Source organism: Pelodiscus sinensis, chromosome 3 (assembly GCF_052426305.1).
Source record: "Pelodiscus sinensis isolate ZL-2025 chromosome 3, ASM5242630v1, whole genome shotgun sequence".
NCBI classification, from domain to species: domain Eukaryota; kingdom Metazoa; phylum Chordata; order Testudines; family Trionychidae; genus Pelodiscus; species Pelodiscus sinensis.
The window spans coordinates 100710096-100730363 of record NC_143054.1 but is presented as its reverse complement, the minus strand read 5'-3'; the positions used below and the strand labels follow the sequence as shown (position 1 = coordinate 100730363).

At 39.1% G+C, this 20268-nt stretch overlaps 1 protein-coding gene across 13 annotated transcripts in view; it reads left to right on the top strand.

Moving 5' to 3' along the window:
* The window catches only part of NHSL1 (NHS like 1), a 261028-nt gene that overhangs the window by 225959 nt on the left and 14801 nt on the right, over window positions 1-20268 (top strand). For 8 of the 13 annotated variants that reach the window (XM_075924282.2, XM_075924280.2, XM_075924289.2 and 5 more), the window contains 3 exons: window positions 442-569; window positions 12488-12680; window positions 18165-18296. In XM_075924282.2, the coding sequence (XP_075780397.2) occupies window positions 442-569; window positions 12488-12680; window positions 18165-18296 (453 nt within the window). Of the gene's footprint in view, window positions 1-441; window positions 570-5065; window positions 5138-12487; window positions 12681-18164; window positions 18297-20268 lie in introns of all 13 variants that reach the window. The other 5 variants (XM_075924284.2, XM_075924283.2, XM_075924287.2 and 2 more) reach the window with 2 other exon arrangements.

The window sequence follows — 20268 nt, the reverse complement described above, 5'->3', positions numbered from 1 at the left end:
TGTGTAATTACAATATATTGTGTACATTATATATTGTAAGTATGTATACTTAATGTAAAATTAAGTATGCATACATACATGTTTGCATACTTGATGTAAAATAGAATGTATGTATGATGTCTGTAATCTAATATTATAATTCATATTAGAAACTGGCCAGAGAAAAATTTAACTATAAGTACAGATTAGTATTTGTTGTCATTGTACAGTACATTATAGAGGAATCAAGCCCTTTAGTTACAAGACTCATATGCATCAGAGCGTTATTCTACATACATTTATATCAAGTGAGTTTTATGATTAGAGAAGTAAAAATAAATTGATGTGACACTGATCCCTATGCCTTTCTTAAATTAGACACTGAAATCAAATAAGAGAATGAGAATAATGTTATCTTTCTTCTCTCTTGTTTTGTTTTGTTTCTCTCCCTTCAATGTACAGAATGTGACAAACTGCGGCGGGATGGCTATCGAAGTTCACAATATTACTCTCAGGGTCCAACTTTCTCCTCTTCTTCCAGTGCAGCCTATGGCAGTTACCAAGATGACTATGAAGAAATTGAACGAAAGGTAAAGAGTAGGCTGTCAAACCATTAAAAAAAAAAGGTCACAATTAATTGTGAGATTAAAAAAAGTTGCTATTAATTACAGTTTTAATTGCACTGAAAAGCAATAATAAAATACCAATTGAACTTCATCATGGAAGCATAACTTCTGGAATGGTGGTTGAAGCAGGAAGGGGCATACAAATGTTTTGCAGTATTGGTTACAACACTGCCATGTAGATAGATGCCTATTCTAACTTCCAGTGACATTGTAAATAAAAGGAAGCATTGTCTCCTGTAAAGGTAAACAAACTAATTTGTCTTAAGAATTGACTGAACAAGAAGTAGGACTGAAATGACTTGAAGGCTCAGAGTTTTACACTGCTCTGTTTTTGGTGTAGTTCCGTAACCAGAAAAAAATTCCCTATTTGTAAATTGCATTTCATGATAGATTACACTTCAGTAAATATTTGAGGTGAATTAAAAACACTATTTCTTTTTTAAAAGTGCAAATGTTTGTAATAAAAATAATATAAAGTAAGCACTGTACACTTTGTAGTCTTATAATTGAAATCAATATATCTGAAAATGTACAATACATACAATGTATTTTATTTTAAATTTAAATATATATTTTATTATTTTTAACTATGATTAAAACTGCCATTAATTTCTGCAGTTTAAAAAAAAAAATCTACTTAGTTTGTTTTGTGTTCATTGCTTGCCTTAGCTGCAATTAATTGGCAGCCATACTAAGGAGATGGGAGATTAGTGGAAAATGCATTAAGGAGACTATAAGGGAATGAAAGAGCTCACAGTGATATTGGTTTGTCTCAATGCACGTGAGTTTACTTCGTATTTATGTGCCCTGTCTCAACTCAGTAACACTGGCATTTGTCTCAGTACTTGGAAATTACTGAAACAAATGAAGTGTGATGGAGAAGAACAGTTTAGGTGTAATACAGGCAGTCCCCGGGTTACGTACAAGATAGGGACTGTAGGTTTGTTCTTAAGTTGAATCTGTATGTAAGTCGGAACTGGCGTCCAGATTCAGCCGCTGCTGAAACTGATCAGCTTCAACAGCGGCTGAATCTGGACGCCAGTTCTGACTTACATAGAGATTCAACTTAAGAACCCCAGGCATCCCCAAGTCAGCTGCTGCTGAAACTGATCAGCGGCTGATTCCAGGAAGCCCGGGGCAGGGGCTTCCTGAAGTCAGCCACTGGTCAGTTTCAGCAGCGGCTGACTTGGGGACGCCTGGGGCAGAGCAGCTGGGGTGCTGCTGGGTTGGTCCAGTAGCGCCGCCACTCCTCGGCGCTACTGGACCAACCCAGCAGCACCCAAGCTGCTCTGCCCCAGGCGTCCTGATTCAGCCGCTGCTGAATCTGACCAGCAGTGGCTGAATCAGGACGCCTGGGGCAGAACAGCTGGGGTGCTGCCCGGTTGGTCCAGTAGCGCCCAGAGCGGCGCTACGGGACCAACTGGCAGCACCCCAGCTGCTGTACCACAGGTGTCCGGAGCAAAGCCACGGAGCACAGGGGCAGCGGGACAGCCCAGATGCGCCGTGGCTGTCCTGCTGCCCTCGGGCTCCGTGGCTTTGCTCTGCTTTGCTCCCCGTCCCCCTGGTCTGTAGACCAGGGGGACGGGGAGCAAAGCGGCGGAACACGCGGGCAGCGGACAGCCCAGACGCGTCTGGGCTGTCCGCTGCCCGCGTGCTCCGCGGCTTTGCTCTGCTTTGCCCCCCGTCCCCCCCCCCCCCGTCCCCCTGGTCTGCAGACCAGGGGGATGGGGGGGGGGGCAAAGCAGAGCCAAGCCGCGGAGGACGCGGGCAGCTGACAGCTGGCCGGGCGCTCCGCGGCTTGGCTCTTCTTTGCCCCCCCCCTCCCCCTGGTCTGCAGACCAGGGGGACGGGGGACGGGGGGCAAAGCGTCTGGGCTGTCAGCTGGCCGGGTGCTCCGCTTTGCCCCCCCCCCCCCCCCGGTCTGCAGACCAAGGGGGGGGGGGCAAAACAGAGCCAAGCCTCGGAGCGCGTGGGCAGCGGACAGGCCTGTCCGCTGCCCACGTGTTCCGCTGCTTTGCTTCCTCTCCCTGGTCTGCTGGAGACCAGGGAGAGGAACTGCCCCGTTCGTAACTGCGGATCCGACATAAGTCGGATCCGCGTAACTCGGGGACTGCCTGTATTAAGATGGTGTTACAGTCTTCATTTGATTTCAGTTATTTCAACTCCAGAAACACGATGTATCAATAGTATTAAAGTTCTGAGTTAACTGTATAAAAGCAAGAAAATCTCATGCTGAGATATAGTAACCTGTCCTTAATTCATCCCATTGTGCATAAATGTTAGAGCACATGCACTATTGAAGATATTGTATCCTGTAATATCTTGGAACAAAATATTGCTTTCCTAGTAAAAGTCTGGAATCCTTTTGTCAGTTCATATCACAGCTTTATCTCTACAGTAGCTTATTTTTTTCTTTTTGCTTGTTTAACACTAACAATATATCATTTGTTTGTGTATGTGTGTCTAAATATAATCATGTCTACTCTGTGAGGCATGCAGTTCCTTTGAATTCAATATAAAGGGACTGGTACAATCACATAGTTTTTCTGTTCTACTCTCCACATTGCCCCATATCAATGAGAATGCTCTGGCTTTGCAGAAACTTCAGCTATGTTGTGGTTCTACTTTAGCTGTGCTTTTAGTGGTGCTGTAATATCTAATTTACAACCATTGTGTATGTACTATGAAGTAAGAGTAAGCACATAACAAGGATAATCTGAAAAGTCAATTAGTAGGAGATATGTAATATAATATAATATAATATAATCCTTTTATTATAAAAATTGACTACATATTCATAATTGTTGCTATGTGAGTTGTGTGCATGTGTTGAAGCTTTTTTAAGTACCTGATTGCCCTTATAAATACATAATCTACAGAAGAACATGTGTAAAATTAGTGCAGTATGATACAATGTTAAGATTGTTTATAGGTAAACTGACTTACTAAGGACTAATTGCCATGGATAATTCGGTTTAAAGACTAAACGTCATCCTTAATTTTCTGTGGTATGTTGTTTTAAAATTAATAAAAGAATTGGTAATATTTTGTTCAGTTAATCTATGCATTCTGAACTGCTTAACTATAAATGATTATACTTCATTAGCATTTGTATTGCAAATTAAAACATCTTCCTATTAATCTGTGTTACTCAAAGCATGGTTTATGTGAAGGAGAATGGACAGATGCGAGGATGACACAGTTTTTAGTGACACTAATTAACTGAGCACCATTAGCTCTCTCAGTCTAGCTTAAAACTTAGTAGGATTTTACTCATTAGCAAAATTGCACTATGGTGCTCCCTTTACACTGTACAGTTTCAGTGGTTCATTTTCTTCTTTGCATCTGTAGCAAGTTTTAAAAAGTGATATTCTAAAATCCATTCGCTAAAATTGATGTATAACCCCCTTGATTTAAAAAAAAAGTCAAAGGCTTCTAAGACTGTAGCTATAGCCATTGACTAGAGTTTGTAAGTTTTCACGTACTGCGGGGGGAGGGGAGGAAGTATTCAGGCAACAGCCTGGATTTGAGTTCAGAGTTTCTCTTCATGGAAGTTTCTAATGATATCTGCCACTTATCAAAAGCAATCAAAGCAAACATTAAATAGACAGATCAGAGGAAGGCAGTGTTGTAGTTGGAGAATAATAGAATGGTGAATGGATCAAGTAATTCTTATTTACTATTTGGAAGCTTTCTCTTAAATTAGTGTAATTCCATTTTTGCGCCAGGAAAAATTATATTATAGAGCTTAGTACTTTCCGAAAATAGACTTAACTCAAGTTTCTATGTTCTGTAAACCTTTGTAGTAGGTTAGGTCACATGTAGTTGGATAATTCATTTGCCTTTATTTTCTGGACAGTTGGCATGGAATCATGGTGCTAAGCGTAAGTATAGTTCTCTCAGCTAAATCACCAGAGAATGAAATTCATATCACAAAATACTACACAGTGTGTCTGCTTAGGAAAGATTTGGACTGTTGGAGTGTCTGATATTCCAGATGACTGTTCCAGTGAAGTTTACCTAATAGGCAAGATTACCCTATTTAAAAAAAAAAGAGAGAGACTGAATTAACAAGTATGGATTTCTGAAAGACAGTTTATATAGTACAAAATACTTAAAATGCCCCCATCCCATGAAATGGCTTCTAAATTACAGTTTGAACCAAATAAGGATGAATTTGTCCTGTTGTGTTTCAAATCTCAGTTGTAAAAACTTGATTGATTCTGCTAATTCTCTTTTTGTAAAGGCAGACAATCATGTCTGTACTTTTGCTAGACAGGGTTTATCTGATTTCTTTGCAACAAAAGATACAATCAAAAAGGTGTTACTTCAGTCACTGATTCTCTCTCTGGCTTTCTGAAAGTGTGTATACTGTTATCACTTCAATGTTTGTCTCCTTACATGCTTTTTCTTGTCCATTCTCTTTTTCACTCATTCTTTCTTTTTCTCTCACTCAACAGTCTAGTCTGTTAGACTGCATATCTCAGTCTTGCATTAGCGCCTGCTGTTCCTTGGTTCCATGGAGCCTCAAGGTACCTAGCCACAATAGAAGCATCCAGCTGTCCTAGTTGCAGCTTGATGTTACTGTAGCATTAGCATATTTGGAATCTCGCTGTGCTTTTATTCTTTGTTCCTCACTGGCTGCTGTTTTCTTTGTAAAAGTAAACAAAAACAACCAGCAAACAAAAGTAATGTTAAATCCAGTCATGTCCTTTTTTTCCCATTAGCTCAGTTGTCTGCAGCCCAGGATTCTTTTGTTTACTTGATAAACTAACATTTTCATTGCCTTTGCAATCCTGATAGCACTCACTTTTGTTTACAGTTCTTAAATGAGCAGTGTATTTTATGTTATGGCTATTTGATGACAGTGATCTAGTTCTATTAGTCATCAAAAACATTCAAACAGTGTGATTTGGACTAGGACTAGAAAGATTTGACATTAAGTAATGCCGATTGCCCAAAGTACAGGGACCCAGATATGCATCATAATGTGCCTTTATTTCAACAAACATTGGGTAGCAAAAAGTACTTCACACTTCTTAATGGGGGAAAATATGTCTGTCACTTTGCTCATCAGAACTGCTCTCTTTTCAGCATTCTGCAGCAATGAGGACCTTGGAGATCATAAATAGAAACATTTATTAATAGTATTTACACATAGAAATTGAGATTTAGAGCTGGGATTTTTCCAAGGAGTCTCAAAGAACAGGGTGCCTAGCATCTTTAGGCCCCTTTGAAAACAGTACATTGATGTTAATTGTGGGAGCTCTGGGCTTGCTGAACTGGCTCTTGTAACACTTTTGATCTTGATTAGTAAAAATTTCCTTCAGAGTATAGAGACTGTTATACAGCATTAATAGCCCAAAGATGTGGCAGGCTGGCAGTTGTGATGTTGTGCCTGCATAGCAGAAACAAAATGTGCTAAAGATTGCTGTCTAGGAAACCATAAGGCACTGAGATAATGTAGTGAAGAGATTAACAGAAGAGCACTGTCCAAAAGGAAAGTTCATGCATATGTTGGATGGGAATTTCAAACAGCCAAGGTGATTTAGAGGCATGAGTCCTACTGAAAATTAAGGGACTAATGCCTCTAAACCACTTGGCATTTTTTAAAATAATACATTTTCTTCTCATGGTAGAATTCTAATACCCAAGGAAATAAGTAAAGATGCTGTAGGAGCAGAGGAAAGAGGCGATAAAAATGCTAGTAGAAGACTTGATGGTTTCTTTGTATCTAAGTAATTTCTGCTCCCAGAAAAATGCTTCCTTAACATGACAGTGAATGATAAGAATTTTGAGGCCATGGGGCTGGTAATTAGTCAAGAAAACTAGAGATGAAGCTGTCCAGGTTGTCCATTTTTAGATAAATAATGTGAGAAATACTGACTGTACCTAAAAAGTTCTAGCTGCCTGATCTGGAAATAGAGAAGAAATGAGGTTTCAGATATTATTTTGGAAGTGAATAATTCAGATACCAATAGCAAAGTTGGTAAGTGAGATTGAAAATGGTAAATATTTAATTAATTATAAGGATTCTCCCAAACCCAAAGGGACATGAAGATTGCCACTAAATGGACCTATAGATGAAGAATTTAATGTAATTGAATGCAAATTCATCATGAAAATAGCAGAATTCCAAAGCAGAATACACACACAAAGTGGAGTAGTTACACAAACTGTGGGTAAAGTCTCAGAGGGGTAGCCATCTTAGTCTGCAACTTGAAAAATGACGAGTAGTAGTGTGGCACCTTAGGGTACACCTCGTTCCACGTACAGCTAGTTCGGATAGGAAGCCTAATCCGAACTAGCTAGTCTGTGCCGCATGTAGCCGCGCGGCACGGGGTCCGACCTAAAAATGGCGCCGGCCGGCTTTATGCAAATGAAGCCCGGGAAATTCAAATCCCGGGCTTCATTTGCAACTCCGTATGACTACATTACCCCCCCCCAGTTCGAACTAGGGGGGGGGGGTAGTGTAGACATACCCTTAGAGACTAACAAAAATACATAGAAACATGAGCTTCCATGTTAATGAGGCTAATTAAGCGGACTGGATGTGTCCCATTCATAGTTTTTTATGTGAAAATGTGGATGTTAAGGCAGGAGAAATTGTCTTTGTAATACACCAACCAGTTAATGTCTTTATTCAAGCTCATGGTAACTGTCAAATTTGTAGATGAATTCTAGTTCTGCAATCTCTCTCTGAAACTGGTTAGTGAAATTCCTTTGTAGAATGGCTACTTTTAAATCCATGATTGAGTTACCAGGCAGGTTAAAATATCCCCCTACTACAGGTTTATGTGTGTTACCATTTCTAATGTTTGATTTGTGTCCATTTATCCTTTGTCATAGAGACTGTCCAGTTTGGCCTATATACGTGGCAAAGGGGCATTGCTGGCCCTTGATGACATATATTGCATTAGAGGATGTGTAATTGTATGAGCCCTTGATAATGTGGCTTGTGTGGTTAGGTCCTGTGATGGTGTGGTTTGTATAGATATGTGGACAGGGTTGTGAACCACATTTTCCAGGAGGGAGATCTCACATCAACCTCTATTTATGCATTCATCTTTTTTTCCATTGTGCGCATCAATGAAAATGTATATATGGTCCAAGTTCATGATTTGCATGTGCAACAGAAAACTTAGCATTCAAGCAATAGCTCGTGCAAAGTTGTATGCAAACAGATTAGAAGCCATATTTTGAAATGTGGCCCTATTGGTCTAAAAATAAAAAACTAGTACGAAACAGAATTTTTTAAAATGGGAAAGTTGCTTTCTATCATTTCAGAAATACTCTGTTTATGGCTATACTGATTTGCTAGATGTATAGTATAATCTCTTATATATTGACACTTGCATTACCATTCTGATGTAATGTGTCTTATTTGATTAAAAGACATTCACTCATCTAATCTGCCTACAAGGCTATGTGCACTAGTCTAGAAAAGTAGGTGACCTTGAAATATTTAAAAGAGCCTACTTCCATATTTGGCAAGAAATCTGTATCTCCTATAATCACCTAATTTAGAGGTGAACCAGTTAAGTGCAAATGGTCCCAGGCTGCTGTTTTCCAGCACATGTTGCTATAGGTGAGCTGTGCGTAGCTTTGTAAATGTCATGCCTTTTTTCATGCACTGATATGTAAAAGTATACATAACCCCCATCAGTATCACTAGTTAGTACCACTCTTGGAGCAGTCCTTGGAAGTGAGGGACGTTGTGTGCTTCAGGAAGCCTATATAACAGGGGAGAAATCATCTGCAGTGGGAACAAGATTTCTTATCCCACTCCACTCCCCAAGCTCCTAAATTTCCAAAACTCCCCCTTATCAGAAATACAAATGTGTCCTCTAGCTTGAGAGAATAGTATCCAGCTTTCCATTGAAAGGGCATGTTAGCTGCAGTCAGCACAAATTGTATTTTGAATCATTTTTCATAAGGCTCTTCATCACCTGTGAGATTTGTTTGCTCACTTGGCTGGTCAGTTCATCCCCCACTCTCCCTCCTGTTAGTTTTCTGAATCCTGATTTTTCTAAAAATGTAGGCAGCTGCCCCAGAGCATTGGGTAGTCAGCATTCCACCACAGTTAGCGTTTTCTCACTCTAGATGCGGTTGTTTCCCCTCCACCTGATCACTCCACTGTACAACAGCTTCATTTAAATACAAATTATCTGTGCCCTGTTTGTTGGAGTGATTTCCTTGAGAGAGAAGGCGAGCTTGTTAACTGACTATCTGTCACTTGTCATAGTGGAGTAGCCCCTGGTGATTGCCTGATGACAGCTGAGACCTAGAGCACAAAATAGTTTCAGAGTGACAGTTATCAATTCTGACACTATCAACCAACAAGAGGAAAAGTAGGTTACTGGAGCTTATCACCACACACAAAGGGCAAAAAACAGTGCTTCAAATATGTCCCTTGGCAAATGAACCAGTGAGAGAGAAAACCCTCTGGATCGAAATAATATTATTCATCATCAAACAGATTCTGACTACCCCTTTGAAACAACCACACATGCCCTTTTTTATTTTTGTTCTGTTGTACTCTAGCAATGCAGGTTAACATCACTTACAGTTCAGAGTCATTTGCCATTTTCATTATAACTCACTTATATTTTTTTGTAATGAAATTGGGCTGAAACATGGCATATAAGCTGCCTTTCCTACTGTGGTAGTGTTAGTTTTTCCTCAGTTGCCCACTTCATGCAGTTTTATTAAAAGCCTCAGCGATCGGGAAAAAAATATTTTGATGGTTGAGATTTGTAAAAATAATTAAGACCTCAACCCTCTGCATGAAGTGACTCCCATTGGTTTCAGTGGAGCATAGCCACAAGGATCTGGCCTTGAAGCTTCATGCAGGATTGTGTCCCTAAACTATATGTAATGAACTTACTAAGATTCTGTTGATTTTGGACCCTCCAAAATATGAATGGAAGTGTCCATAGATCAGAGAGCACACCCGTATCATCCGTATAATATTCAGTAGAGAAATAGAAAAATTAAAATGTATAGAATCTTTCGTTTTTTGCTTATTTCTTTTAAACTAGGGGTGAGGAACCTTTTTTGGGCCAGAGGCCGCTGACCCACAGGGAGGTGGCAAGAGCTTGGCGTGCCAGCGCGAACTCCCAATGCTGGGAAAGGCCCTAAGTCTCAGCCAGGCAACCCAGATCCAGGAAAACCAGGGGCCATATCTTCCTCATCCCTGTTTTAAACTAAAGAAAATCCTACACTTCAAAGCATATTCCTGTATCATGGAAGTGCAGTATTATTAGTGTCATTTATCATTTACATCAGGAGGCCCATAGCAGGAGTAGGCATTGTACAAACAAATCATAAAAAGGTGGCCCTTGTCCCCAAGAGCGTACTAAGGCTACATTTACACTATACCAGAAAGTTAACTTAAGGTTATGCAACTCCACCTATATGAAGAAAATAGCTGTAGTCAATGTGCCTTAAGTCAAATTACTGTCATGGGGGATCGATGGACTAAACCCTTTCCTTGACCTCCCTTACTCTTCTCGTCCAGGGTAGAGTAATAGGGTCAACCAGAGAACAGTCTGCGGTTGACCTGGCCGGTCTTCCCTAGCCCCACTACATTGACCACTGGTGGATCGATCTCAGAGTGTCGATCCCTGCAGTGGTGTAGATGTAGCCTAAGTAAGGGGAAGGGAGAATGGATCAAATTAACAGTGGGAGTACAACATGAGATGATTACGGCCCATCTATTAAGCAATGGTTGTAGCATAATAGCTGCTACACCATTTTTATACTGTTGTGCTTTCCAGGAAAATTAAAAACTCTGCCTATATAAGTTGTACAGACATCTCCCAAAATTCTCAGCCCCTGGCATATAAGTGGTGGCTACAAAGCACCTAGAGAGGGTCATGAATTCAGCCTCCCTGTATGGCAATTGAGCTATGAGGAGTGACTGACATCAGCAGGAACAGTGATCAGATCGCTCATTGATGAGCTAGTTTTAGATAGTCCCACCCTAATAAGGGTCTATTCTCCCTGGCAGAATGACAAAGGGACTGGATGGGTAACTTCACCTAGCATAGTATCCCTGGTTGATGGTCTGAAACACAGATGTCAGTAGAGAGGTCAGATGGAGCATCTTGGATCATCGCCGTCAGAAAGAGGCCCATCAACACCACAATGTCTCATAACTCTTAAAAATGTTTTTCCTTATAAATAGAGACCTTTTTCCAGTTCTCTCTCCTTCCTTACCACGGGGGTTGGCTACAATAAATTCCCAGGCTCCAGGGAAAAAAAGCTGAGAATTACTGAATGGTTGCTCAGAGATCTTGACCCTCACCTCCAAGCACCTTCTGCCCTGCATGTACACAGGTCCATCTGCCCTTGCAATTAGTCTGTCTCATTCCATCAGCATATTCAGATCAGAAAGAAGTTACATTCGTTCCCACTCCACCATCCATGACCCCAGAACTTGGACCATGTAATATCACTAAACAAAAGTCACTCATCCAAAACCCTTTTTTGGCACTGTTACTTAGAGTAGTGAAAATACTGTGCAGGCTTTGTTATACTCCACTTACTCCCCCAAATAGTGACATGGACACAAAGCATGGTCTTTTGATAAGGAATGACTTGATAAGGTATGCAAATCCCTTGATAGTGTGGTGGTAATTAGATTTCCTAGTAAAATTCAATAGTGGTTAGAGTTTCTTGGTCAGCTTTCAAATATAACTTATTTGTTCTTGTTCTTTGGTATATCAATGTAGATCCTTTTCCTTATCACTGATGAGAGTCAGGATTTCTCTCCTTTCCTTATCACTGATAGAGGTTAAGGTTACTCTCCCTGTGCTTTATTTTAGTTCTCTGCTTCATTGAGCTGCATCAAAAACTGCTTTTTCATAACAGGCTTCTTGCTAAAACTGTGTACATTAACTAATCTGACAGTACATATTTGTTCATTTTTTTTAATTGTATCCTTTGGTATATATGGTTGTGACTACTTTCTTCCACTATTTGATCTGAGGAAGTGGGTCTGGCCCACGAAAGCTCATCATCTAATAAACCATCTTGTTAGTCTTTAAAGTGCTATATTGTCCTGCATTTTGCTTCAACTACCCCAGACTAACACGGCTACATTTCTATCACTATAGTACATAATACAGTTATTCCCAAAGTAACAACTGCAAAAAGGAATACTTTAATAAATAATTTTATAATTAGCCATGCTCAAGATCATTTTCTTGCTACTTTAACATATATTCTTGAATCTGAGCAGATTTTGTTTGATAAATAAGTTTTCATTAACAAAAAAAGAGATCATACTTTTTATGGGCACGCTGTGATACCCTTATTCTTGCTGAATAGTATCTTTCCCCACAAGTAGTCCCCCTGGGTATGTCTACACTACCCTCCTAGTTCGAACTAGGAGGGTAATGTAGGCATACCGCACTTGCAAATGAAGCCCGGGATTTGAATTTCCCGGGCTTCATTTGCATAAGCGGGGAGCCGCCATTTTTAAAACCCCGCTGGTTCGAACCCCGTGCAGCGCGGCTACACGGGGCTCGAACTAGGTAGTTCGGACTAGGCTTCCTATTCCGAACTACCGGTACACCTCCGAACTACCGGTACACCTCCGCGCTGCACGGGGTTCGAACCAGCGGGGTTTTAAAAATGGCGGCTCCCCGCTTATGCAAATGAAGCCCGGGAAATTCAAATCCCGGGCTTCATTTGCAAGTGCGGTATGCCTACATTACCCTCCTAGTTCGAACTAGGAGGGTAGTGTAGACATACCCCCTGAGTCCAAGGACTTGGCAGTGTCAAATACTGTTCATTTTGAATAAGGCTATCATAGTTTGTCTTAACATTTTTTGCTTATGAGAAATTCATACTGTTGTATCTGTTTCCTTCTGTAGTGTTCAGTCCCTTCCCCTGAAGAGGAAAAGCTTATTAGCATCAAGAGATCCAGAACACCAGTTTCAAATGAATGTTTTGATATTAACACCCAAACTAACTGGACCAAGTCACTTCCATTGCCGACACCAGAGGAGAAAATGAGACAGCAAGCACAAGCAGTCCAAACAGATGTGGTTCCTATTAATGTAACTGGTAGGCTTTTAATTTCATAGATTTTTTTGAATGAATTCTTGGAGTGGGGAGGGAAGATGCATCCTAATTAGTGTTGTTTCATATTTTTTTTTTACCTGAAGCTTATGATTTAATTACATCACCTGAAATAAATACTAGTTACAAGTTATAAATACTAGTTATTTCAAGAGTGATTTGTGATCCCTAGTCAGATACTTAATTTAATAAAGGAAACCAACACGGTGGTCTTGAAACAGGAAAAAAATAGATGAGATCAAACAGGAACATTTATATCAATTACATTTTGCAATAGACTACAATGAAAAAGGGTAATGGATACAATGAAAATCATCTACTTTAATACTGGCAGTTATTTTCAGGATTTATTAGCGTAAGTTACCAAAAGGTTTCTGTCCCCCAAAGTGGGAGAGTTTCAAAGTTTGGCCAAAAAAAACCCTCAACCTTTTAATACTGATAGCAAGAGGCTTATCAAGAAAGAGTGAGAGAATAAAAAGAGTTGTTGTGCTGCTTATATTTTTGGCACTTGGGAGAAAATTTACCACTGTTATATATGCATATAATATTTCCTTAGTGTCAGTAATATAATTGATCTTTAGTGTAAAAAATGTTGTGGGCTATTGTAGCCGCATAGTTCCCATATAAGACTATGGAAGTTATGCTTCTGAAAACCAGCAAGACCCAGAAAAGCTTTTGATATATCCCAAATTAGAACTTTCATGAAATATTAAAACCATCACTTAATTTTTCCTTGTGTCTGAATATTATAAAGATTATATATTATAGTTTGTTCAGGAAATGTGTGTTTATAGCCATGTCTATACTTACCCGGAAGTTCAAATCAAGATACGCAACTCCAGCTACGTTAATTGCATAACTGGAATCAACGTACCTTGAGTCTCACTTTAGCGCAATCCCCACAGCAGGTGGTTGACGGGAGAAATGCTCCTGTCTACTTCCCTTAGACCTCACGAGGAGTAGAATTACTGGCGCCAATGTGGGCACCCTCATCGTTTGATTTAGCAGGTTTTTACTAGATCTGCTAAATGGAATGCCAGAAGATTGATCTTAGGAGTGCTGAGATATGGGTAAGTACAGACATGGCCTATGTTTGAATGCCATAAACAGAAGGAATAATTCAGTACCTGACTTATTTCAAACATCATGCAGCTTCCCTTTGACTCCAAGCTTACCATTATATTGTACTCAACAGCGTGTGATACTTGATATTAATAATTTATTAAAAGGGGGTGTTCACATCTCCTGTTTGATTACTAATCACTATGTAATACACATCTTTTTTATTAATATATTTTTATGAAAGAACCACATAAAATTAATGCTGAATGTTTCCATTTGGTGAAATTTTACAGTGCTATGCAACTTCAGGCCAATAAGGAACACTACAAAGAAATCTGCAAATCAAGAGGAAATGTCATAGACATAAAAGAAAATACAGAAAATAACTAAATGTTTTAAATAAACAGCATGAACAAATGCAACACTGAAATACTAAAGACCAATTGGCATTATCTTGAGACTATAGGATGCACAGGTGCAGAAGGCGGTATTATGGGAACAATGGATTATCTGCCATTATCAGTAAAGTCTGAGCATGGCTTAAATATTTTGACAGCAGGAGGACATCATACTTATAAACTGAGTAATCTGCAGTTCACAGTAATGACCTTTGTGTGCTGCAAATGTACAGGGAAGACAAACAGATGGAAAGAAAGAAGGAGAGCGAGTAAGAAGATAAGAGATCAAGTAACAGCCACAGGTTTAATTTAGCTGTATTGGAAATGTTAGTGAATCTGTACTAACTAAACTTGTAATTTTATCAAGTTATGTAACACACTTTGCTTTCTTTGAAGTGCTTGTTTTGCACTCTATTCCTTTTATAGAAGGAGCTATGAAAGTGGTTAGAGCAAAGCAAAATTACTACTAGGTGTGTTAACTACTCTACATGAGCCATGAGATTTCCTTGTCTCTGAAATTGTTACTTTGTTTCATTTAAAGTAAAGAACTGAGCACCATAGTGAAGGGAATCTATCTTTTGTTGCTGTCTATTACAGATTTCAAAATATTCACTCTTTCTCCCAGTAACTTAGTTTTATAAATTTCCTGTTAAACTTAGTTATACAGCGGAGGAAGAAAATGCAGAGTGAAAATTTAGTTCTGTGCCACTCTTTAAACCATGCTGTGCAACATATATAGAAACTTTTGTTCCTTTGGTTGCTCTTTTTTAATAGCTAGTGACTCTTACATTGCACAGAAGTGGGACAGAAATCCCTATTGGTTACTATTTGACTGAAATAACATACTAGAAGTGGCTTTTGGAAATTGAAAACCTTTTTTGAAAATGCATTAATAATGAAGATGCAACAAGGCCTCTTACTTGGGTGTGCACCACATGGCAGTGTTCTGGCAGTTTAGCTCTTTAGTGGAACAGATTGCAATTAACACATTAGTATTACAAATCCGGTGGCTGGTCTGAAGATGGTTACTGTATTAGGCTGACAAGCTGGTGGCTAGACATCCAGGCTTGAGAATGGATTCAGTCTTTTGGGTAAACAGGAGCTGCGCTTGCTTCATAAGGGATTTCAGTTCATTTTTTAGTGATGGAGTGGGGGCCAGCAAGTGCTTTTACAACATTCTACATGTTAATCAAGAGATACATAGAGGGGTCTGCTGCAGTTGGTTTTCTAGGACTAATTTCCAGCTATAAAAGTATCTGGTGGTGACGGACAGGATAAGCAAGGGTGAAAATGAAGAGCATGTGCTTAGGTCAGTTCACCTTGTGTCCCATGATTTAACAAGTAAGACACACAGATTTCAAATGAGGACTCCAAGGATATTTATTATAAACCATTAAAACAAAAAATTATTATTTTAGATATTTTAATTTGATCCTGATAAATATGTATTTTAGCCTCCAGCAGTGGTAAAAATAAGACTGACACATCTTGACTGGATTAGTTTAACTTAGTTTGTAAATTTTTCCACTTGGCGCTTAACATTCTTCTTCAATACAAATCAATATATCTTACTGCCTTTACTCACATGAGTAGTTCTACTTAAACTATGGACTGAGAGTATTAGTAACAATTGCAGGATTGGATCCATAATTAACAGTGACTTGCATATATTACATAATCCATACTGTAAAATACAAAGGCAGAATAAGGCAAACAAGTATGGAGAGAGAGGATTTCCTTGTTTTAATTCTCTTAAATTGCAATTAAAAATATTATTTTATTCTGGAGGATCTGTGATATTTTTTTCTCTTTTCGTTTTATGTTTGGGTTTCCTCAGAACCTACTGTCTTCCATGCAATTATTTGTTTTTAAATGGGAGAATTTTTTTTTTTTGAAGGAACAGAAAAAAATCTATTTTTAGTGCCATCCAGTTATTTGGACCTGTTATAATATGTGTAGAAGTGTTAGTTGTTCATCTGAAGGCTGAATTAATAAATTATCCTGAACCTTCAAGCAATAAGGGTCCCAACATTTCATAGCATTTAGGGTACATCTATACTGGATTAAAAGATGCCTGCTAGAGCCATAGTTGGCCTGGTTTAACTGACACAGGCCTGTGGGGCTGGAGCTGTGGGACTGTAAAATTACCATGTAGATGTTTGGGCTCAGGCTTGACAGGGTCCCGGAGCTTGGGCTCCCACCTGACCCCAGGCTCCCACCTGAACCCAAATGTCTATACAGCAATTTTGTAGCCTGAGTCCATTGACTTAGGGCACCCGCAGGTGTGTGTTTGGTGTATAAACATACCCCCGGGTATGCCTATACACCAATCATAATACATGATTGCCATATGTGAGCTAGCTTGCTAAAAATAGCAGTGTAGTCAAATTGGCATGAATTTGCAGGCCACTAACTTGCACAGGATTTGGGTATATCCTTGAGTGGTTAGCCCATGTTGCCATGGCTACCCTGCTATTTTATTGAGGTACTTTGAATAGTCTTATAAGTGCTGCTTTTCACCACCTGACTGCAATGTAGACATTCCATTAGAGTAGTAGTAGTGTGTGCTCTAAAAATAGATATTCTGCCACAATCTTTTGGAGCCTCTATAGCACAGATCCTGGGGGTTGCCCCCTCCCCTCCTAATCTGGCCTTACTTTAATTAGTAGAACGCCAAACATTGAGATGAAATTGATATACTGTTACAGTTGCAAAGATTATGGTTATATTTTAAAATGTAAAGTGTTGTAGAAATTATAGTATTTTCCAGGCTACCTATATGACATGCATCACTATGATGTGAAGGAAAACAAGAGAAAGATGTATGAGAAGGAAATTAGCTACTGCGTTGTTTTTCAGAGGTACATAATTTGGCCGTTAATTTTTTTAATTGAACAAAAGCATAGAGGAAGGCAAAAGAAATACACGTGCTCAAATGTTTGTAGCATGTCAGTTTCTAAAACTCTGCCCCCAAATTAGGGGCAGATTTGAAAGTGTTAAAACTCATCCAGAGTGAATTTGTATTTTCAAAATTATTTGTGGGTTTTTAAATTAAAAAAAAAAGTTTGAGTACTGTGATCTAATTTTAAGGGGGGGCGGAATTAACTCAGCTGACTATTCATAAGCTAAGTTTTATCCTACTGGGAATTAAAATGGCCAAGTTGTGAACTCTTAAAAAGTGAGTTTCTAAAGAAAAGCTTCTCAACCTTAACTAGAGTGGTGCTGCTGCTGGGTCCCATTATGATACAGTACATGGTCACCATAAGGCTTTCTCCAGTAGTGCACTCTGGCAGACACGACATGAGTTCTCCATGCAGTAGAAGTCCATTTATGAATGTACCATTTATAAGGGTTTGATAGTAACGAGTATTATAATTTATTAATACTTGGGGCCTTTCATTGAGATTGAAATATAACAGATCACACACAAAATTTGTTTGGTCTCATCCTGGTCCCCAGTGGACGTTTGCCCATATTATAAAATAACTATGTTATACAAATTCAGTACCATTGCTTTGGCAATGCTTGCTTGAGAATGGTCAGACTGGGGAGGGGGGGAAAAGTATTGCAGGTCAAGGTTTAGACCATGATGGAGCTGCAGAAGGAAGCTAATTTTATTCCTGCCATTACAACTTCTGTTCCTAAATGAACAATATTAGTCTTTCATTTTGAGAGAGCAATCAAATTTGCTCTTCCCCCCCAAAAAAATACAACCCATAGAAGCTAAATTCAAACCTGTTGACTTTATTGGAATGGCACCTGTTAGTCAGTTTTGAAATGGGTCCAAAAAGTCAAAATCTCATGCACCTTTTTATAATGTGTGTTCTTCAAGCCTTATTATGACGATATGCTGTATTTTTTCTTCGATGTATATACCTTCACTGTAGGACTGAGCTAACATCATTTATTAATGCCTTTTTTTCATTTCTACAATGAGCTAGTGGAAGAAAGTGCATGATGTCAGCGTGCTTCAAAGTAATGTTGCTTTGCTTGTTCTACTACACATTAGGGGAGAATTTCGACCGCCAAGCCAGCATTCGGCGGTCTCTAATTTACACAGACACTGTGGTAAGACGGCCGAAGAAAGTCAAAAGGAGAAAGACTATTACAGGAGTCCCTGACAACATACAAAAGGAGCTAGGTATGGCTCATCAGAACTGTATTCCATCACTATTCATCTTCACTGCTTACCATTACTTGACTAATAATATTTACCAGTGCTCATGAAGCCAATACAGTCTGATAGCCTATTAAAGTTCCAAATAAATGTGTGCCCTGTTGCAAAATACATGTTAATTCAAGCCAAATCATTTGTGAATCTGCAAATTAAAGTTCTTTGCTTGCTGATTTCAATCAATCGAGGGGAACACATTGTTTGAGAAAGTTGTGTACTGGGACAACAGAAATCTGCCGGGGTGTAAAATCCACGCATTTAGAATCTTCCTACAGGTTTTGCCTTGTGCTCCAGAATATATGCAACCATTTAAATAAAAATTAAGCATTTTGCTTGTGAAGAACGTGTTACTGCTATCAACCAATTAATGGTTGTCTTACTGGATGTTCTGCCACTCAACCCAACGCAAAATTACAAAAAGCAATCAGCTTCCTCCAGTGTAGTTCAGACCTAATTGTGAGCTCTTAAATGCCAGCATTGTTAACTATCTCATTGATTCTGCTAGACATACTAGAGCTGGGTTGGGCAATAAGAATTCTGCAGGCCAGCGTCTAACAGCCCACAAGGGGCTATCTCTGGCAAACTGTAGTCAGCCCAGAGACCATTTATTGCCCACTCTTGCACTGAAGTAATACATTAAGTAGATGTTTAATGAGAACACCGCAATGTCCTGACTTCCAACTCTCTTGCATGTTCCAGAGGAATTTTGTAGTGAGTTGCAACCACTCTTCTAGGGTTGTGATCTTTTTCAGATTTAATAAATTGGGGATGTTTTAATATGATGGAGCTCTGGGTTTTGGCAAACCCTTTCAAACGTTTTTTAAAAGGCTTACAAAACTAGTTTGAGTAAATAAACCTTTATTTTCCCAGTAATTGAAATCCATGCATTTTTCCTGTTTTTAAAGATAGTGGAGTTTTCTAAATCATAATTTTTAAGTTACAAGAATTTCCAAAAAACTGAGGTAGTGCAAGTTGGATGCCATACATATGGTAATATCTTGTGTGGATTCTTTCTTTAGATTTTCTCCCTCCTGCATTTTTTCACCCATTTTCCCCCCTCGGTCTTCCATTTTCCCCACTCCATTTTTTCAGTCTCCCAAGTAGTACACAAAAGTTATGATGTTTGAGTCTGAGTAGGTTTGAAATTAAGCAAAGCAAGCTCACCTGTCTCAATTTCTGATGTGAGAAGGGTCAGGCCTATAGAATACTTCAGTGGGAGATCTACAGGGAAATCCAGATGCTATACAAAGTGGTGCTGTAAATAGAGCTGTTCCCTCAAAATTCATAATGAAACAATGTCCCAGTATGGGAACCCCACCTTCATTTTTGCTACCAAAGAAGATTCACAAAGTATAATACTGTATTGAATCTTCCAATGGCAACATTATATTACAACATGTCATGATGAAATGACATTGTTCTACACCTATAACAATTTTGAGATTCTCTTAATGTCCTAAATACTAGATTTGTAGGGTGCAAACCAGACCTAGAAAAACAGGATTTGTGAATTCTGAAATGAGGAGCAACCTGATGAGGAAGCACTGTGTGGAAGATGTTTAATTTACTCGCTAAAATAAATAGGTGCTTAATAAACAGCATTTGGACTATGAAGAAATCTTGTACAAGTGTCTTTAGCTAAAATAAGTAGGTGCTTAATAAACAGGCAGGATCTGGATTATGAAGAAACCTTCCACGAGTGTCTTTTTGCTAGTTCTACTTTTAAAACTGTTCAGAACATAGATTTTATGGGCCTGAATGATTGTTCGTGTGTTTCTGTTATGTGCTGAACACAGAAACAGAAGGAGCAGACATAAAAGGGACCTTAAAGTCACCTTTGCACTCCCTGTATTTTCTCAGGCTGTTTGGAAGTTTATTTGTCCCCTCGCTTAAGCTACAGTAACCTCTGAGCTGCTAATCTATGCTGTGGCTGCAATAC